The sequence below is a fragment of the Amphibalanus amphitrite genome, unplaced genomic scaffold, assembly GCF_019059575.1.
Source record: "Amphibalanus amphitrite isolate SeventyFive unplaced genomic scaffold, NRLGWU_Aamphi_draft 000145F_arrow, whole genome shotgun sequence".
Lineage (NCBI taxonomy): Eukaryota > Metazoa > Arthropoda > Thecostraca > Balanomorpha > Balanidae > Amphibalanus > Amphibalanus amphitrite.
The window spans coordinates 1-16824 of record NW_024881640.1 but is presented as its reverse complement, the minus strand read 5'-3'; the positions used below and the strand labels follow the sequence as shown (position 1 = coordinate 16824).

Below are 16824 nucleotides of genomic sequence, written 5' to 3'. Positions count from 1 at the left end.
TAGCTTGCTTTTAATTTTTTTCATATTTTCAACGTATCTTTATGGCGAAAATGAAGGTTGACCAAAGACAGTAACAGATATCACGGCACGGACAATTTATTCGATTGTAAAATTGAAACGGACCCCCGCACCTCCCCAGCCGTCCGGACTCGTCGTTCATGTGGTTCATGAACCCGATCAAGTCGATACGCTACATCGTCTGGCACAACTACAAGTGGACCATCGTCAAGATCCTGCTGGTGCTGGCGCTAGCCATCCTGCTTCTTCTCTTCTTCTACAGCCTACCCGGCTACTCGGTCAAGAAGCTTCTAGGAGCGTAGTCGGGGATGACGGGAACGGGGAGAAATGTCGGGAGTGTGGAAGAGGTGGCGATACAGTCGACTGAAGGTGGACAGACTTCAGAGGACGCTGAGAATTCTGCGTAGTACGTAGGTACTCCGATAGGCTCCCCAGAGGACAGAGAGTACCCAAGTAGGCACTCCGGTCGGAATATTGATAGGATCCCGCTGAGGAGCTCTGGGAGTAAGAACATTCGCTGAAACTGAGCTCCGCTGCGACATTCGCTGAGAGTTTCGCTGCACCTGTGGTGTGGATCTTGGACAGCGAGGTTAGATGAACGGTGGAGCTTGACAGAAGAGTTTGACCAAATGAATCGAGGAGGAAATAAGCATGAGAGGAACGGATTTCTAAAGATGTTGGTGTTTTTCTAGAACCTCAACTTATTTCTAATCGTGCTTATGACCCAAGGGATCACTGGCTATCAAAGGAAAAGTGAATGTGTAGCGTTAGGAGTTCGTGGTGATATTACCAAGTTTAGGATCTCAAGTTCAGGATATCCAAGTTTCCGCGGCTGTGCTGATGCTAATCTCTGACTCGTCCATACAAACGACTTTTGGTTCACTCTATGTGAGTCTACATTTTACATGTCGATTGATTCTACAATTTATTCGTGTTACTGTCTTTCTTTGTTTAGTGCGTTATTGTCGGATCTCTGGCGACTTTATCGTACGGTATACCTTAGGTGATGTTTGAGTGACATTTTGATGCGCATCATTTGTTCATGTAATCATTATTTATATTCATGAGTCTCATATTTACTGAAGCATTTATTGCTATGTTATTTCCATTCGCAATATGTTATACTTTGATATTGATTTTGATTGAATCGTTCGTGACCTTGTATTTCCCTTAATATTTTGGTTGGCAACCTGGCTTGTGAAGACTCCCTTGAGTTTATCTGCAGATGTGAACTATAACCGTACTACCCACTTCGAACTTCATGACCTGATAACCTAGTGATCTGATCCTCTTCAAGACGCCACACCATAGTCAAAAAAGAGTAGCATCTTTTAGGGTAACGAGTCGCACAACCCACATTTTGAGTGGATACAATACCAAGCCGTGTAACCCTGACATAGAGCGAGCAGTGACATAAACCTGACAGCCAGACATAACATAGATACGAACAGTCTTTCGCTTCTATTTGTGCGCCGCTTGTAGCCGTTAGAGCGTTAGCGGGCGGCTGGCTGGCCAGCCGCCGTAGATCCAACTGCTCACGAGTAGATAGAAGAGTTCACTTTCCCAGTGGGTCGGTCCGTCTCATTACAATAGTGTAGTGGCTTGAGATTATTACCGACAGCCTATATATCTAAAATGCCTTTGTTTGTGTGAATGGTCCACACTTGTACTCTGGTATGAATCTCGTATGGTGTAACTGATATGGTTCGTTTGTGAACTGCATAACGTGGAGAGGGTGAGAGAACTCAATACTATCCATATTTCATAGTAGAAAACTGTTCGTATTATTTCGGAAATTCCATTGAGTTCTTGTATATGATTATATCGTATAGTCGGGCTGTATGGGTGCTTTGATATCACTTCTTGTTCATTTGCCGATAGTTCGTTGAGTTTTGTGCGAGGATTGTGAACTTATTAAAGTGACTGTCAATACAATCTGACACCTACTGATACTAGGTGTTTGAGAGTTCGCTCACATGCCATCAGTATTATTCGGACTTAGGAATAGCATGCCATGTTTCAAACGAGTTGTATACCATGGAATGCTATCTCATCACGCATTTTTAATATGCATCGCATAAAAATTAGCGTCTCTTTGTTTCCCTTTCAACATCGAACGTCTGCCTTTATTTCACAACGGCATGGTCAACAATTAACACTGATTGGTAGGAAGAACTAATACGGCGTTCCCAGTAAGGGACGGCCACATGTCGCTGGACAAACACTGTCGGGTCACAGGTGCCTTTGCAACGCCGATGACACGCTGGTTGATAGTTCCCGGTATTTAGCTGACTGGGTCGCGATATGAAACAAATCCTTGAGCCTTGTCAGGACCCTATTCACTTGTACAAAAACAAGAATCAAGCTCGAATGTCGTGGTATTCGGCGACAGACTCTATTGGAAGATATGTTCATGCATCCATTACTGTACAATAATCCCATTGCACGTCATGTCTGAGGTACATACATTGACTTGAAGACGATACATGAGTGTCAGCCTATGGTAATAGTACGCGGAGATAACAGCTTCTCATCGGTAACGGAAGTCCAGCGCTTCTCGCGGGGCATAGAGCGCCTCGTCGCCCATCTCTTCCGCCAATGTGATGAAGTCCGGTGGCGTTTCTCGTATCTGGGGAAACAAGTCGATTATAAATTTGTAAGAACTTCTCCACCCCTTTGGTTGAGACAGGAAGTTTGACTGAATGTTGTCGATAAAGTCAAAGCAGATTGGGAGTTATCATAATCGTTAGTGCTTATTTTAACGATAATGCAGCGACTAAAGCTGATGAAGCTAAGTTATAACTAAGCGTGCTCAGACTGCGGTGTTCGTTCATAGCATGACTGGGCAATTATGCTCGTTATATGTATTTTCATTATTTATATATTATATTATATGCATATATAATTATGTATAGGCCTTACCTGACAGTGTGAGCCGATGTAGCCGGGATGACACACGCAGATGGCTCCCCGGCTGTCCTCCACGCAGAGACCGTGCTGACAGGCCGGCCCGACGGTCTGACAGGTGACAGGTCGGCCCCCGCGGCAACCGTCATCTGATGGTAAATGACGGCATATGACGGCGAGGCAATAGCATGCGAATGGTACTTAGGCGGGATATGGTTGGCTTCAGACCCATGAGTTTCAAGCCCTGTGCATCAAAGTCAGCATCATGATACGGTATACGGCACGGATGCCTATTCAAGATGCAGCCCGTAACCACAGGCCAGTTTCAAACATGATTCTAAAACTCAGGCGACCACGGACCTGCAGACAAGCTATCATAGGCATCCCCGTCTGATCGTCAGGTTTACGATACAGGTCCTAACTAGATCGTCATTCGTCGCTTTACTAGATTTGTCGCCTTACTAGATCGTCATTCGTCGCTTTGTGCTGCGGAGAGGCGATCCTTTCCAATAGAGTAAGTTCAATTCGACTTACCGACTCGAGTCACCCACTGATGCCGGTTAGAGCCGCAGTATCGACACGGGTTCTTCGGATTGGTGTCTCCCGACCGGTAACATTGACCTGAAAAAAGAGAGTCATAACGACAGAGAAACGAAAAGATGCTACGTACGGGATGGCATTTCGTTTTCATGCTACATTTCAAAATGAAAACGAATGTGTAGCCTATTCAAAAGAATATAATTCAAAACATTTCAAAATTCGTAGTTCCCAATCGTTCATTGCCAAGATTGCTATACGCGATGAACGCAGAAGCATTCCCTTCAGTTCGGGAAGTCTTTGTTGACTTTCACTTCATAAATTGAGCTCATGTTCATGCCTCATGGTTTATCGCTTGCCAGTCCACGTGGTAAGTTGACAATTCCAGCGTCAGGATCTTTTCAGGCACCATCTAAACAGCAGTCTAAATGACATAACTCCAACATCCCAGACCAATCCTCACCATTTATGATGCAGGAGTCGATGACGGGAGCACAGGAGACGCTACCGTTCCTCTCTCGACAGATCTGACAGTCGCTGTTGTACGTTTTCAGAACCACAGCATCACTCCAGATGACTCCGTTGTAAGAAACCTGAAACAGCGAAACAGACAGCGAATCAAAAGTAACCCATAAGAGAGGAGAGTTTGACTCCGTGGTCCAGTAGCATGGACGATAGGTTCATTAACTGCGATCAGATGCATACGATTATAAGTTCATCTCAAGCACCAGCCATCACTAACTTCAGCATGATAATGACCGGTCACAATCGATTTGACGTTGCTGATTGTTAGGGATAGGTAGGCACCTATATGCCTAAGACGGATATACAGACACGAGGTAATACGGCTGAACACTATGCCAGCACCTTGGCCAGCACAGTAAATCACTAAAACCTTGCAATCGTGTCAAAAATGTGTATGCCTAGTTGCCTACGGGATATCTGTTTCAAGCAACGGCGTGCTCTAATACTGTGCCGCCTGCCCAGGCGTATTGCGGGACAGTATCATTCCAGGCGCTGAATGGTGCTGCCATCTAGCGACAGTGCTGTCTAGCGATCTAGCGATTGCTCAATCGAACTAAGCTTGTGGACGGTTTGTATTGAAACGGCAACTCCCGGCTGCGCCAAGAGGAGAGTTTGGCAGCGTCACAGGGGCGGACTAAGGGGGTGTTCGCTTTGCTGTACAGCACCCACTCCTCAATAAGGACATAAGAAACCAGAGGGCCTCGTGGAACGTGGTGGGATGCAACTGTTGCTCAGAATCATCGTCGGAGAGAAGCTGAAGCTATCCAAACCATTTAAAAACACCACTTATTGTTAGCTACCAACGGCAAGGGCTGGAGCTCAGCCTAATCAATCACGACGTAATTTTCTCGCCGGCTGCTACGACAAACACACCTGAATCGTCCACGGTACTACATCTGCCGTGTGGCGCAGCCTCCTCACACTGGCGACGGGCAGGTGACACTGTACTTCCTCTGCAGACCGGTAGGTAGCAGGTGCGATGTTCCACGCCTGCTCGCCCTGCCTAACTCGGCAGCGGAGACCGACAGACGGCCAAAGGTGGCGGCCTCGGATGGAGATGGCGACACAGGATGCCGAGGCCAGGTCACAGAGGCCCTGCTGACCCACCGAGGTCACTCGGGGCACCCACTCTGCGAACGGGATGTCAGAGTTAGACCGCTGTCCCGGTGTGCCTACATAGTACATTCCAGACACTGGCTATGACAGTACAGCTGTCCAATGTCCATACTCCTTAGTAGGTAAACTGAAACTTGAAAGGAGAAGACAAGAGGAGAAGACATCAAGTCAGATGTGGAAGGAGACATCAAGAACATCCCACCAAGTCGCCATGCGATTAACTGACAGAGGCACCCGTACCGTTAGGGCGGTGGTCGTTGACGACCTCTTCACCCTGCTGAATACATCCACCACCGGCGACACAGCTCTCGGCGCACTGCAGCCCTCCCTGCTCTGCGGGCGACTGAGACAGTGCTGCCACCTGGCAGCGGTCCTCCAGAAGCGGCGGGAGCAGCTCGGCCCACCGCTCGACGGAACGGCCGGCATCTGGGGGCCAGGGTAGTCGGTAGTCAATGGGAAATACACCAGAGATAAGGATTTGAAAATATCATAGGTGATTCGAACACCCTCCGACGTTTTGCAGTAATAGCTAGTGAAAAAAAAACGTAAAGAGAGAACGAAGCCTCTCAATTATCAATAGGTGCGTCAGGGGATAGGTCAGCACCCTTCCCCCTGTCCATGGGAGGTGCTAACATTCGGTTTCCAGCCCCACACCGACATATTTCCTCGACAAGTCTGAAACTGTGATGCAAGTACTCCCTTCGAGGAACGAGAAAGTTTCCTTTTTCTGAGTTACTCACTTAGGCTGGGGGGATCCAGAGCGTCGTAAGCCTCGTCGCAGCTGCGACGTGTCGCAAGTTGTGTAGTAAGTCGTTTTTGAAGGGATCAATCGATGAGTAGCGTTACTTAAGTAGTAAAGTCTATCGCAAATAGCCTGATTTGCGACACAACTTACGAATTTGAAATAGCAGTCGTAAGTTGTGTCGCAAGTTGACGTTGCCTTGAGGAAGAGGTCACAGGTCACAGGTCATTCGGGTCATGGTCACGAAATTTACATGGTAGGTGTAAAATTGTTTAAACTTTAGATCCTGAAAATTTGGTTGCAATCCGTTGACGCTAACGCGAGTTATAGATCTTGAACTGACGGGTCGTCTATGAGGCCTCAATCCGTGCCAGCGAGAGTGTTGAAAATGGTGCGTAATATGTTATATTCACATTTATTGGGGTATTCGGGGATATGAAGTAGCCTAACACCATTCCAGCAACTACTGGCGAATCCAGAAAGGCGGTCTTGGACGTTGCAAGGAGCAGCCTCCAAAATATTCTCCCAATTCCAAAAACGACGTGTCCCAGCTGACCCCGATGACCTCCAATGAGCTCTGTGATGACCCCAAGTTGACCTTTTTGACCTGACCTGTCCCAGATGACCTCCGTGACATCCTTTTGAGTTCTCTGATGACTCCAAGCTGACCTCTGTGACCTGACGTGTCCCAGATGACCCCCATGACCTCCAATAGAGCTATGTGATGACCCCAACATGACCTTTGTGGCCTGACGTGTCTCAGATGACCTCCGTGACCTCCAATTGAGCTCTCTGATGACTCCAAGCTGACCTCTGTGACCTGACGTGTCCCAGATGACCTCCATTTGAGCTCTGTGATGACCCCAACTTGACCTCTGTGACCTGGCGTGTCCCATATGACCTCTGTAACCTCTAAGCGACCTCTACGATGACCCCAAGCTAACCTCTGTGACCTGACGTGTGCCAGATGACCCTCATGACCTCCAATAGAGCTCTGTGATGACCCCAAGTTGACCTCTGTTACCTGACGTGTCCCAGATGACCTCCTTGACCTCCAATTGAGCTCTCTAATGACTCCAAGCTGACCTCTGTGACCTGACGTGTCCCAGATGACCTCCAATTGAGCTCTCTGATGACCTTTAGTTGACCTCTGTGACCTGACGTGTCCCATATGACCTATGTGACCTCTAAGTGACCTCTCTGATGGCACCAAGCTGACCTCTGTGACCTGACGTGTCCCAGATGGCCCCAATGACCTTCAATTGAGCTCTGTGATGACCCCAAGTTGACCTCTGTGACTTGATGTGTCCCAGATGACCTCCGTGACCTCCAATTGAGCTCTGTGATGACCCTAGGTTGACCTCTGTGACCTGACGTGCCCCCAAGTTGCCCTCTGTGACCTGACGTGTCTCAGATTACCTCCGTGGTCTCCAATTGAGCTCTGTGATGACCCCAAGTTGACCTCTGTGACCTGACGTGTCCCAGATGACCTCTGTAACCTCCAATTGTGACCTCCATCTACAAATTTCTTACCTCTCTCTGACCTCAAACTCTCGGAACTCATTTCTTCTAAAGCATCGATTCTAGATGCCCTATAGCCACGAATCTCCTGTGATCGATCCCAAATTTTATGGCAAATCACGTGAGCGTTAGCAACCACAAGTCACCCAGTTAATACAAAGCTTCAGAATCAGAGAACATGCTTGACCTTGCTGTCTCATAAGCTCGCAAACCAGAAAGGCGAATGTTCCTTTATGCGTGATAGAGTTTTCGACCTTACTGACGTTTACTACGGGATCAGCTGATCGTGTAGCCTTTTAAATTCTCGAGTAAAGCGGGTATTTAAGCCTCGTCGCAGCTACGTTCTGTCGTATCCTCCGACAAACCCCTCTTTCCTCAACATCCCTCCTTTTCCGCTACGACACAACTTGCGACGGCATATGTGTCGTAACTTGCGACGTGTCGTAGATGGACTTGCGACGCCCTGGATCCCCCCGGCCTTAGTGTAAAGGTGTTCCATAGCCCAATAATCCAATCACAATACCTGAAGTAATGCCACCAAGTTCCTCACGTACTTACAAACTGTTGCTACTACAACCATCAACCCAATCATTACCTTAAGTGTACTGCAGTAGCTGATGGCCTCACCTAAGCGACAGACGTCTCGAAGTGCCACCATGACTGCTTTGTCGATTTGGGCAGCACACGCAGACTGCCGTCGTGCGTTGGCGATGAAGTGCTCAAAGTTATGCCGTCTTTTCTCGGTCGGAAGAAGCGGCTCGGGTTTGTCCCCAAACACTGCGTTAGATTCATAACCCCCGCCTTGTAGCCCGCTCGACTGGACCTCAGCCTTGGCTCTCTCCAGTTGTGTACCAGTCTGTGTGTCTGGAGTGAAGTATGGTGTGTCATCTGGCAGAATCCCTGGAATTGGATATATGTCCGGCCGAGTTTCGAGTGTTGAGCCAGCGGCTGATCCAGCCATTGTTTTTAATTTTCCGTCTGTCGTGTGTTGTTTCTCCGTTTGCGATGTCTGCTCCGGGGCGCCGGCTGCCGTTTCTGGCACAGATTTCGGCGGCGAATCTGGAGTAGGTTCCGCTGGCGTTTCAGATATCGTTTCTGGCTCCAGCGCGCCACTGAAGAGGTGATCTGTGAGCTCCTCGAAGGGCAGTTCCTCCAGATGGTCCTGGGCAGGAAGACTGCGTTTGTTCCTCCTGTTTGAAATGGAAACAAACATCGAGTGAATGAATATTCAGGCAAGTCACGACGTTACGCATACATATACTTCCAAAATAATGTAGCATGTGTCTCTTCATAATATAGTATACAAATATCAAATAAACAAACAAACTAAGCCACGAAACATCGTAACAGCCGTCTCGGCTCACCTGCGTCCCCGACGGCCCGCGGTGAAATGTTCCGCTGGTGCTCCGGGGCACAATCCTGTCTCTGACTGACCATGTGACCTTACAGAGACCGTGACAGACAGTGCCCGGCGCCGACCGGCTGGGGACTCGTCCTCGCTCCGGTCCTGGTCCACGGGGAAGGCATGGAGTCGCACCACCAGGCCCGAGCCTGATGTTATCTGTTGAAATTGGACACGAGATAACACGGCTGAGGTTTGCCAGCATTGTACAGCTGTACACCAGAGACAGCATGAATATATGCTTGTTTAGTTTGACGTTTGCAGGCGGTGATGAACAAATAAAATCGGGAATGAGTTTTGTTCGCATTTCTTTCTCTTTTTAATTTTTCCTCTCATTCTATCTTTCTCTATGTGATAGGAACTCTGTCTCTCTCTCCTGCCCCCCCCCTCTCTCTCTCTCTCTCTCTCTCTCTCTCTCTCTCTCTCTCTCTCTCTCTCTCTCTCCCATCCTTTATGACCACCATCCATTCTCCATATCCTACTTCTCACAGCGCACCTCTCGTCTCCGCCCGTACCACTCGCGGGAGATTCATTGCTATCAGTATGATAATCGAGTTCGTCTTCAACATATTGAGCCTGCAGGCCGACCATAAATAACCCGCTATATGGTGTATAAGCGAGCCGGGATAAAGGCACGGTCGGCGCAGTTTAGCCGTCAGATAAGGGCCTTCAGCCCAGGAGGGGCAGCGGAAGATTGCCTTATAAATTTGAAACGGTTCCCGTGACGTCCTTGCTCTCTTATACCTTTCCAAAATTCCGGGATGGCGTGACAGAAGGGCCCGGTGAGTAAGACGAATGTGGGCCAAGGCTGGGTAATCGTTGAGTCTTAAATGCCGCCTAAATGTGGTACTAAATGTCACTAGTGTGTGAGATCATGAAAAAATGTCACCCGAAATGCATCGGTGTTTTTGAAGGAGTGGGCGGCGTACGGTATGCATGCAATACAGTTTATACAGGGTTTCGGGAGATGCTCAAATGTATGAGCATCGAGAGTACTTATCCATCCATCTTTTCAAAAGATCTCAGCCAGACAATTTCACTGAACCATTTCACCCTTCTCATAACAGACGTACGGTTTGAGTAATGGTTGTTCACCGCTGAATGCGCATAGATGCCAGAAAACAATGCATCAACGTTCTCCTGGATAGCGCTCTGGGAAATGATGAAACGTCTTGACATGAAAACAAAACTGTTCCCGTCTCCTTTGATGAAACTGCTTCACAAAGAAGCGTTGTTGACTTTATGAATGGTGTAACATGAAGTGGTATGATAATGAATGCAAAGTTCTATAGAAATGCCAACATAGCATAAATAGTTAAAAACAAAACGCGACTAATGAGAGAAGGAGAACGTTGCAAACAATAGTAACACAATATTCCTTACAATATTTAGGCGGAATCAGGTAAAAGTGTGCAGAAACACCCATAAACACAAAGGTCACCTTATTTACAATCAATGCAAATGCCGTAGCTGTGTTCTCGTTGCTCGGATTTACACTTTACTGTGAATGCGAGGTAACTGTAAGCATCGCTTTATTTCACAGGCGCTCACACTAAACTGAATAGATTGCTGTTCTACATTCCCACCTTAAATCACTAAAATAAACGAAACCAGCTGCTTCAAATTTGGCAGCTACGCCTCAGCAATATTGTATGTATGAGTGCCACAAAAGCTACGTTCGCAGTACCGCATCGTACCAGAAAACCGGTACCGTAAATACCTGTCATACCTATACGCAGTACCGCAACAGTACACATAGACGGAACCTACCAGCCAGGCTGAGTCGGGCCTCGTTTCCAGCACGTGCAGCTGCAGCCCGCGGCCGGCCGGCGCGGAGCGGCGCAGCGTGGGCTCTCTCCTGTCCACCGGGTCGGGGCACACGTCCACCTCTATCCACTCCGAGCCGGCGTCCACGGTCACTGCGCAGGCGCAGAAGGAGTGTCCGACCCGGCCGCCGCATCGTGTGGCAACAGTGCTGACCGTCACCTGCTAAAACAATGTCCACGGGATGGAATATGACCGCAGGAATTCCAAGGTTCCATCAGCATGATATCGTCATTCTGTCAAAGAACACTGACGTGCCGCGTCAGATAACGCCACGGTACACCAAATGACAGCGCGTGACGCCGGTCATATTACATAATCACGAGCCGTCATGCTTTGAGATGCAAGTGTGAGGTTTCATCATATTCTGAAACACGCGGATTCATTCAGCTGCCCAGCTACATTAAATTAAATGGTTTATTTACATATACTAGCTATTTACAAGATATATGTAGATATTCGAAGCTATCACAATGCTCTACCCCATCCCTCACCTATTCATCCTAGCATCCGATACCCATCCCGCCACTCGAGTTACATACCGTTCTCCCGCCGTCGGCTCGGCCGGCCAAAAGAACGTGTTGCCCGGCGCGTCTCAGGGTCCGCAGTCGTGCGTCGAAGCCGACGACGTGTCTCCCGTCGATTAGCTGACAGATGAGCGGGGCCGACGGCCTCACCTGAGGATCGGTAATGAAGCTGGTTAGGTCCGAGACCGGTCGGAGATGGGCGATGTCTCACGTCTCGATTTCTTTGTTCATCATAATCAGCAGCGGGCAGCAGATCCGGCTCGGTCTTTGAAGATGAATGGTCGAGAAATCGAACCTGAGGATCGCTTTTTACCTGCTAGCTGTATTATAAGTAGGAGACAAACGGATGCCTTGGAACTGGATTTCTTTGAACAAGTCTAGCAACATGAACTCACGAGCACGACTGCCAGTGGCCATTGTATACCACGTCAAGGAACACTAAAAATACTCAAGCTGTGCATTTTATTTGGTATGCAATAAACCAAAACTTAAATAAGAAAGTAAAGTAAACGAAAGAACAAAAGCGTACAAAGGTGATAATCGAAAACACGTCTTCATCGCGTTGGTTCATCATCATTTTCATTGTCACCGTCGTAAAAATCAGCCATATCCGCGATTCGTTTCACTTTAATAGTGTGAACACTGTCACATCTCTCCGCCACCATGAGATTGGATTACCTCCAGCTTTCGAGCCACGCTGAGTGGAATCTCACAAAAGCCCAGGAGCCACCAATATTGCACCCGGTATGGTTTATTGGTCGCACCAGCGGCATTGCTGGCCTGTCGTGCGGGCGCTTTGTCACAATGTCTCGGCGGCGGCAGAACATCGTTTGTAACTCGGCACCGCCCAGCGCCGGGAAAGGCCCTCAGTGTGACGGCCAGTGTTCCCAGAAACCTCTGTCACCTCGTCTGACGGACAGACGCCATATTGTCGCTGATTGGGTACCCGATCCGGGCCGGATCTGCTGGCGGTCAGCGCTGAGAGAGGGCCGAGACGGCCGGCCGTGCTCCTCAAACCCGATCTCCGCCAAAGGGTCAGCGGACAGTGTTCGGCTCCAATCGTCCGCTGATGAGATTTTGATCGAAACGTCCGCGGCCGCGGCCGGAAATTAAACTGTGACTTTGTTCCGCACGTGCTGAAGGGAGCAGAGTGGGGCCAGGGATGGTTTCATTAATTATTTGCTATCCGCGGTCTTCGAACAAGGCGGAAATGTGAAAGACATATGGCTCTTCCTCAGACATTGAAACTGTCATCGAGGATTATAAAATTCCGTATTTTTGTGACAAGGTTATTGCAAAGACGATAAAGAACTTTGTCTGGGATAGGAAGGTATAGAATAAATGCTGTGCATACGGAAAATAGACAGCATGAAGTCTATCAGTGCCAGCGCAATGATAAATTAAATGATAAGTCGTAATAAGCATGGGGGTGCAACCATTCTGGTATAACACCAACCCACCACATACCCAACCGTGCCTGTGTAGCCTGGGCAATAACATACCGGGTGCCAATATACAGCACACACTCGTAACGGGCTGCATCTCGGTAATGGTGCCGGGGAAGTAATGAACAGACCAGGCATAGCACATCCATCTTGTGGACCACAAGGCGTGGCGTGGTTCTGCGATAACAAATCCTGGTGCTCCTATGGTAATATTAGCGTTTTACATATTTTTGTTTTTTGACTGTTTGTGTAGACTGACAAATATGTATAATAGAAGGTATATAAATTTTGTATAGGTATAAGACGTATGTGACAGTCAAAATCCACTCGGTCTATATGAGAGCAATAGCCGACCACCGACTGTCACTGTTCCAGTATGGGGGAGACATCGCCCGCTACCGGTGAATCCAGGGATTGTCCGTAAAGACGGGGTGCTGATCCGCGGGATTTGCCTGTAGATGGTAACCGTGATAAACTCTCAGCGCCTGACGCCCACAGGAGGTTCATTTATCCATATTGTGCCAGTCAATGGTCCTACAAAGTGGTCCGGGTGAAGTTTACAGCGGCGTACTATTTGATGGTCTGAATTATTACTGCGACGTACTGACGAATGATTTATTGTGTGCTAACTGTACCAACAATGTTAAACGTACCCCAGTGACTCAAATATCACCCTTACCGTAAGTGCGATAACCGGCGGTTGGTACTCGGCCCACTCCGGCCCCAGATCTGCCCGGTTCTCCAGTATCACCCGCAGCTCAGCAGTGATCGGTCGCGGTGGACCGTCGTGAGGCTGTCGAGAGAGAGAGAGCGGCCTGTGAGGTCATTGGGTAGACGAACCCCCAAACGTACCCGACGGACGGATAGACCCGCTTCTCTGCTAGAGCTTGGACGGAACTCTTTTAACAAGAAGATTTGCCCTGTTTAGGACAGGTGGAAGTTGGAACTCTGTCTTGGGCAAATAGACCATTTCTCGGACAAATCGACCCCATATCGGTAAGATGGACAGTTACAGGTGCAGCACTAGGATACCTACATACTGGTGGCCATGGTTCGTGACGGTGGTCAATAAATTATGTCGAAATGGCGAGCACTAAATACAGCAACTCTAAGCTGAATGACTTTCATAGCTCAATCGTGTTTGTTCGGCGTGAATAATCACCCTACCGGTGGTTCAAATTTCCACACAGGGAATTCATTAATGCACGATTGTTAACCATTTATTCAAATTCGATGCGCCAGCTGCTCTAAACGACGGCACGGGTGGTCAGGGTAACAGGCGAAGCCGATGACAGGTCACCCGTGTTACATCGTGTCAGACGCCTGCCAACCAGCCTGACATGTCATACGCCTGTCAGCTTGTCTGTCACATCAAACGCCAGTCAAGTTGCCTGTCATGTCGTCTCTCGTCAGTCATTAGTCACCGCCACACGACTGTCAACTCTCATCATTTGAACGACGTGCAGTGACATCTCTAACTCGAACTCATTAGTGCGTCCCATTTACAACCGCTATATAACTTACCGCTCTGCTGATTGTTGCCGTGACGATCTCAGGCCAGCAAATGCCTCCCGGACAGTTGAAAGATACCACACACTTGTCAAGGAGTAATAACTGGGTTCCGGCTGTCCCTGTGAATGAGAAATGGAAATGGTTATATCTTACTGCACATATTGCACCATTGCTCTAGCTTCAGACGCAGAAGCCAAAAGAATAGCCCTTCCCGGTATCTCTAATCCCTAAACCGAAGGACTTGGAAAGGTACTTACGATGGTTTGTGATTCTGTTGCCACGGTATTTACTCAATGTGACCCTTACACCGAGATGAACCTTCAAGCTCCATATGGAAAGCACACGCATGTACTTGAAAAGGGTGAGCACAAAAGTGTGTCGCACTTGAAAATTAGATGGACTATATTTGCACCAGCAGTACACATAAAAATATGCTCATTATCCAGTCTTTAGCCGCCGATATTACCTTTTGAATTACGGCAGATGACTTGGACGAGATTCCGCTACAGATATCTTTCACTGATCATCTCGGATATCAAATAGCAGCTATGAATGAGCGCGATCATCGTGAATGCGCCATTGCCCTCACGTCCCCACACTAATGACCCATTTTCTGTTCCAGACATCGAGGAGGCTCGCCCTGATTGCCAATCTCAGCAGAGTGCCGGCACTGAAAGACGCTGTCATAGTTCTCACTTCTCATCCCGTCAATGGCCATCGTTTGTTCCTCACGAGCTCCAGCGTTTTTATTGCTGATTATCTTTGAAGACTTTTTAAAGTATTCAGCATAGTCCTGCTTTCTCTTAAGAAAACAGAGTGCCTGTATGCCTACAATAGATGTAACAATGGTTTGTGTTGGCTTTCAATTCAGCACGGGCTAAAACCGACAGTTTATCTTACATCCAGTCCGTGACCTCACCTTGCTGTAGCGGCTGCAGTCTCAGCAGCAGCCGACAGTTCTGCCTCGGTCGACAGGTCACGGGCGCCGAGACGGACAGGGTGAGGTCGGTCCGGCCGTCCCGCGTCTGCCGACTGCTCCAGGTCACCCCCAGGCGGGTGGGGGGAGAGCGCAGGGGACGGGGAGGGGGATGTCCGACGGCCAGCGCCGGACGGACCTCGCAAATCACCTGCGAAACAGGCAAAACATGTTACCTGGAGGGAAAAGGTGGCTTTGCATCGCTTCGTGAACGATCCACTTTTAAAAGTTTGATAACAATAAAGGCGATTTTTGAGTAGTATTACTGGAAGCAGAAAAGAAAATTCTGCCGATAAATATCGGCTAGCCAGATATTTGCCAATGATACCCAACACACAGAAAAATATTGACACCGTTAGCGGTGTAATTGCACAGTACGTATCTGAGCACTTGAGGAAAGTTAATTTAGTCCCTTCCCCGCTTAAATTACTCGCGCTTCTAAATGAACACCAGGAAAAAGGTAATAGAACACTGTTAGGAGGGTTGGGTGTTTTGCTACATGTAGTAAAACACCCAACCCTCCTAACAGTGTTCTATTACCTTCTTCCTGGTGTTCATTTAGAAGCGCGAGTAATTTAAGCTGGGAAGGGACTAAATTAACTTTCCTCAAGTGCTCAGATATGTACTGTGCAATTACACCGCTAACGGTGTCAATATTTTTCTGTGTGAAGCATCATTCGATGTCAAGCATCATTGTCATTGTTCGCCGTGTAAGCGATGATAACTCATGTGACTCAAGTTCAGCCTGCAACTCATGGGGACTGGTATGGCCGTTTCACCCTCCGACAGAAGCCGCGTCAGCTCAGCGGCGGCTTTAGCGGATGGTCCATTTCCGTTTCCGGTCCGGGGAGCCGCCGTCGCACCTGCGCGGCCTCCAGAGACACTGCGCACTCCGATCCTGCGAGCTGGATCATTTATTTTTCCCTCAAATCTCTCCGTGCAGCTGCGCGGCCAATCACACCGCGGAAACTTGAAGCTGAGCTGTGCGGCCATCCATAAATACTGGATCGGAGCTCTGTTCGCGACATGTGCTGCCAGCTCTCTGAAGTTTACCGAGTGTTCGACAAAGTTCGCGCTAGGCGGGAATCTTTCAACAAATTTACATCTCGAAGCGACTATTTTGCGACGAAAACAGGAGGCTGTTGAAGAACTTAGAGAGTATTTGCCATCGTTCAACAGGAGTGTAAATATTCAGTTTCATTTATCATGCTCTTCATTACACTTTATTCAAAACTGCATGCTATGCTCTCTCTTATAAGACAACACTTTTATGGGATTTATAGAGAATTCGAAGAAAAACGTTGTCCATCGTTCTTAACCTTCGATTGGGCGTGTATTGCACTAAGGCAAGCTTTGTAATCAAATGGATAAGGCATGGAATTCTCTACCATGGAGGCATGCCCAGCCATAGTTTTCTTCTTAAAATAACAAGCAAGATCTTTCATATGATAAAACACATCAATCGTGCTACTATCGTGCAAATATCGTGCCTGGTTTCAAATCTTCAAGGCGCCATCACGCCAATAATTCTACATTACCACCAGACAAAGTCGAAACCTTTTGACAAAATGTTTCTGGAACACATTGCAGTGAATCCTTTTAGGAGTACTCGGGCGCATTGTTATTGACTTCAATCACGAGCTACGACGCTGACTGATGTTGAAAATCGCAGAGACAGAGAGCGTGCATCTGCTCTGATGGAGCGAGCAAAGGCGGACGATCAGACGAATGGTATGCGGAATCAATCGAAAAATTTGAACGAAACAATAAAT

General features: G+C 48.1%; 2 protein-coding genes across 2 annotated transcripts in view; one reads left to right on the top strand and one right to left on the bottom strand.

Moving 5' to 3' along the window:
• LOC122382688 (otoferlin-like) overlaps nt 1-1970 on the top strand; it is a 73790-nt gene extending 71820 nt beyond the window's left edge. The window contains exon 38 of the mRNA XM_043368351.1: nt 140-1970. Coding sequence (XP_043224286.1) covers nt 140-320 — 181 coding nt within the window. The 3' untranslated portion in view covers nt 321-1970. The remainder of the gene's footprint in view (nt 1-139) is intronic.
• Nucleotides 1971-2091: 121 nt separating this feature from the next.
• LOC122382685 (von Willebrand factor D and EGF domain-containing protein-like) lies at nt 2092-15200 on the bottom strand. Its single transcript, XM_043368347.1, has 13 exons — nt 14996-15200; nt 14089-14195; nt 13244-13357; nt 11135-11269; nt 10539-10757; nt 8731-8927; nt 7994-8556; nt 5344-5529; nt 4861-5117; nt 3926-4055; nt 3460-3546; nt 2941-3074; nt 2092-2647 (listed from the first exon to the last, which is right to left on the bottom strand). The coding sequence occupies exons 7-13, from the start codon at nt 8325-8327 to the stop codon at nt 2549-2551; spliced, it is 1227 nt and encodes a 408-aa protein (XP_043224282.1). The 5' UTR covers nt 8328-8556; nt 8731-8927; nt 10539-10757; nt 11135-11269; nt 13244-13357; nt 14089-14195; nt 14996-15200; the 3' UTR covers nt 2092-2548.
• Between the last annotated feature and the right edge of the window lie 1624 nt (nt 15201-16824).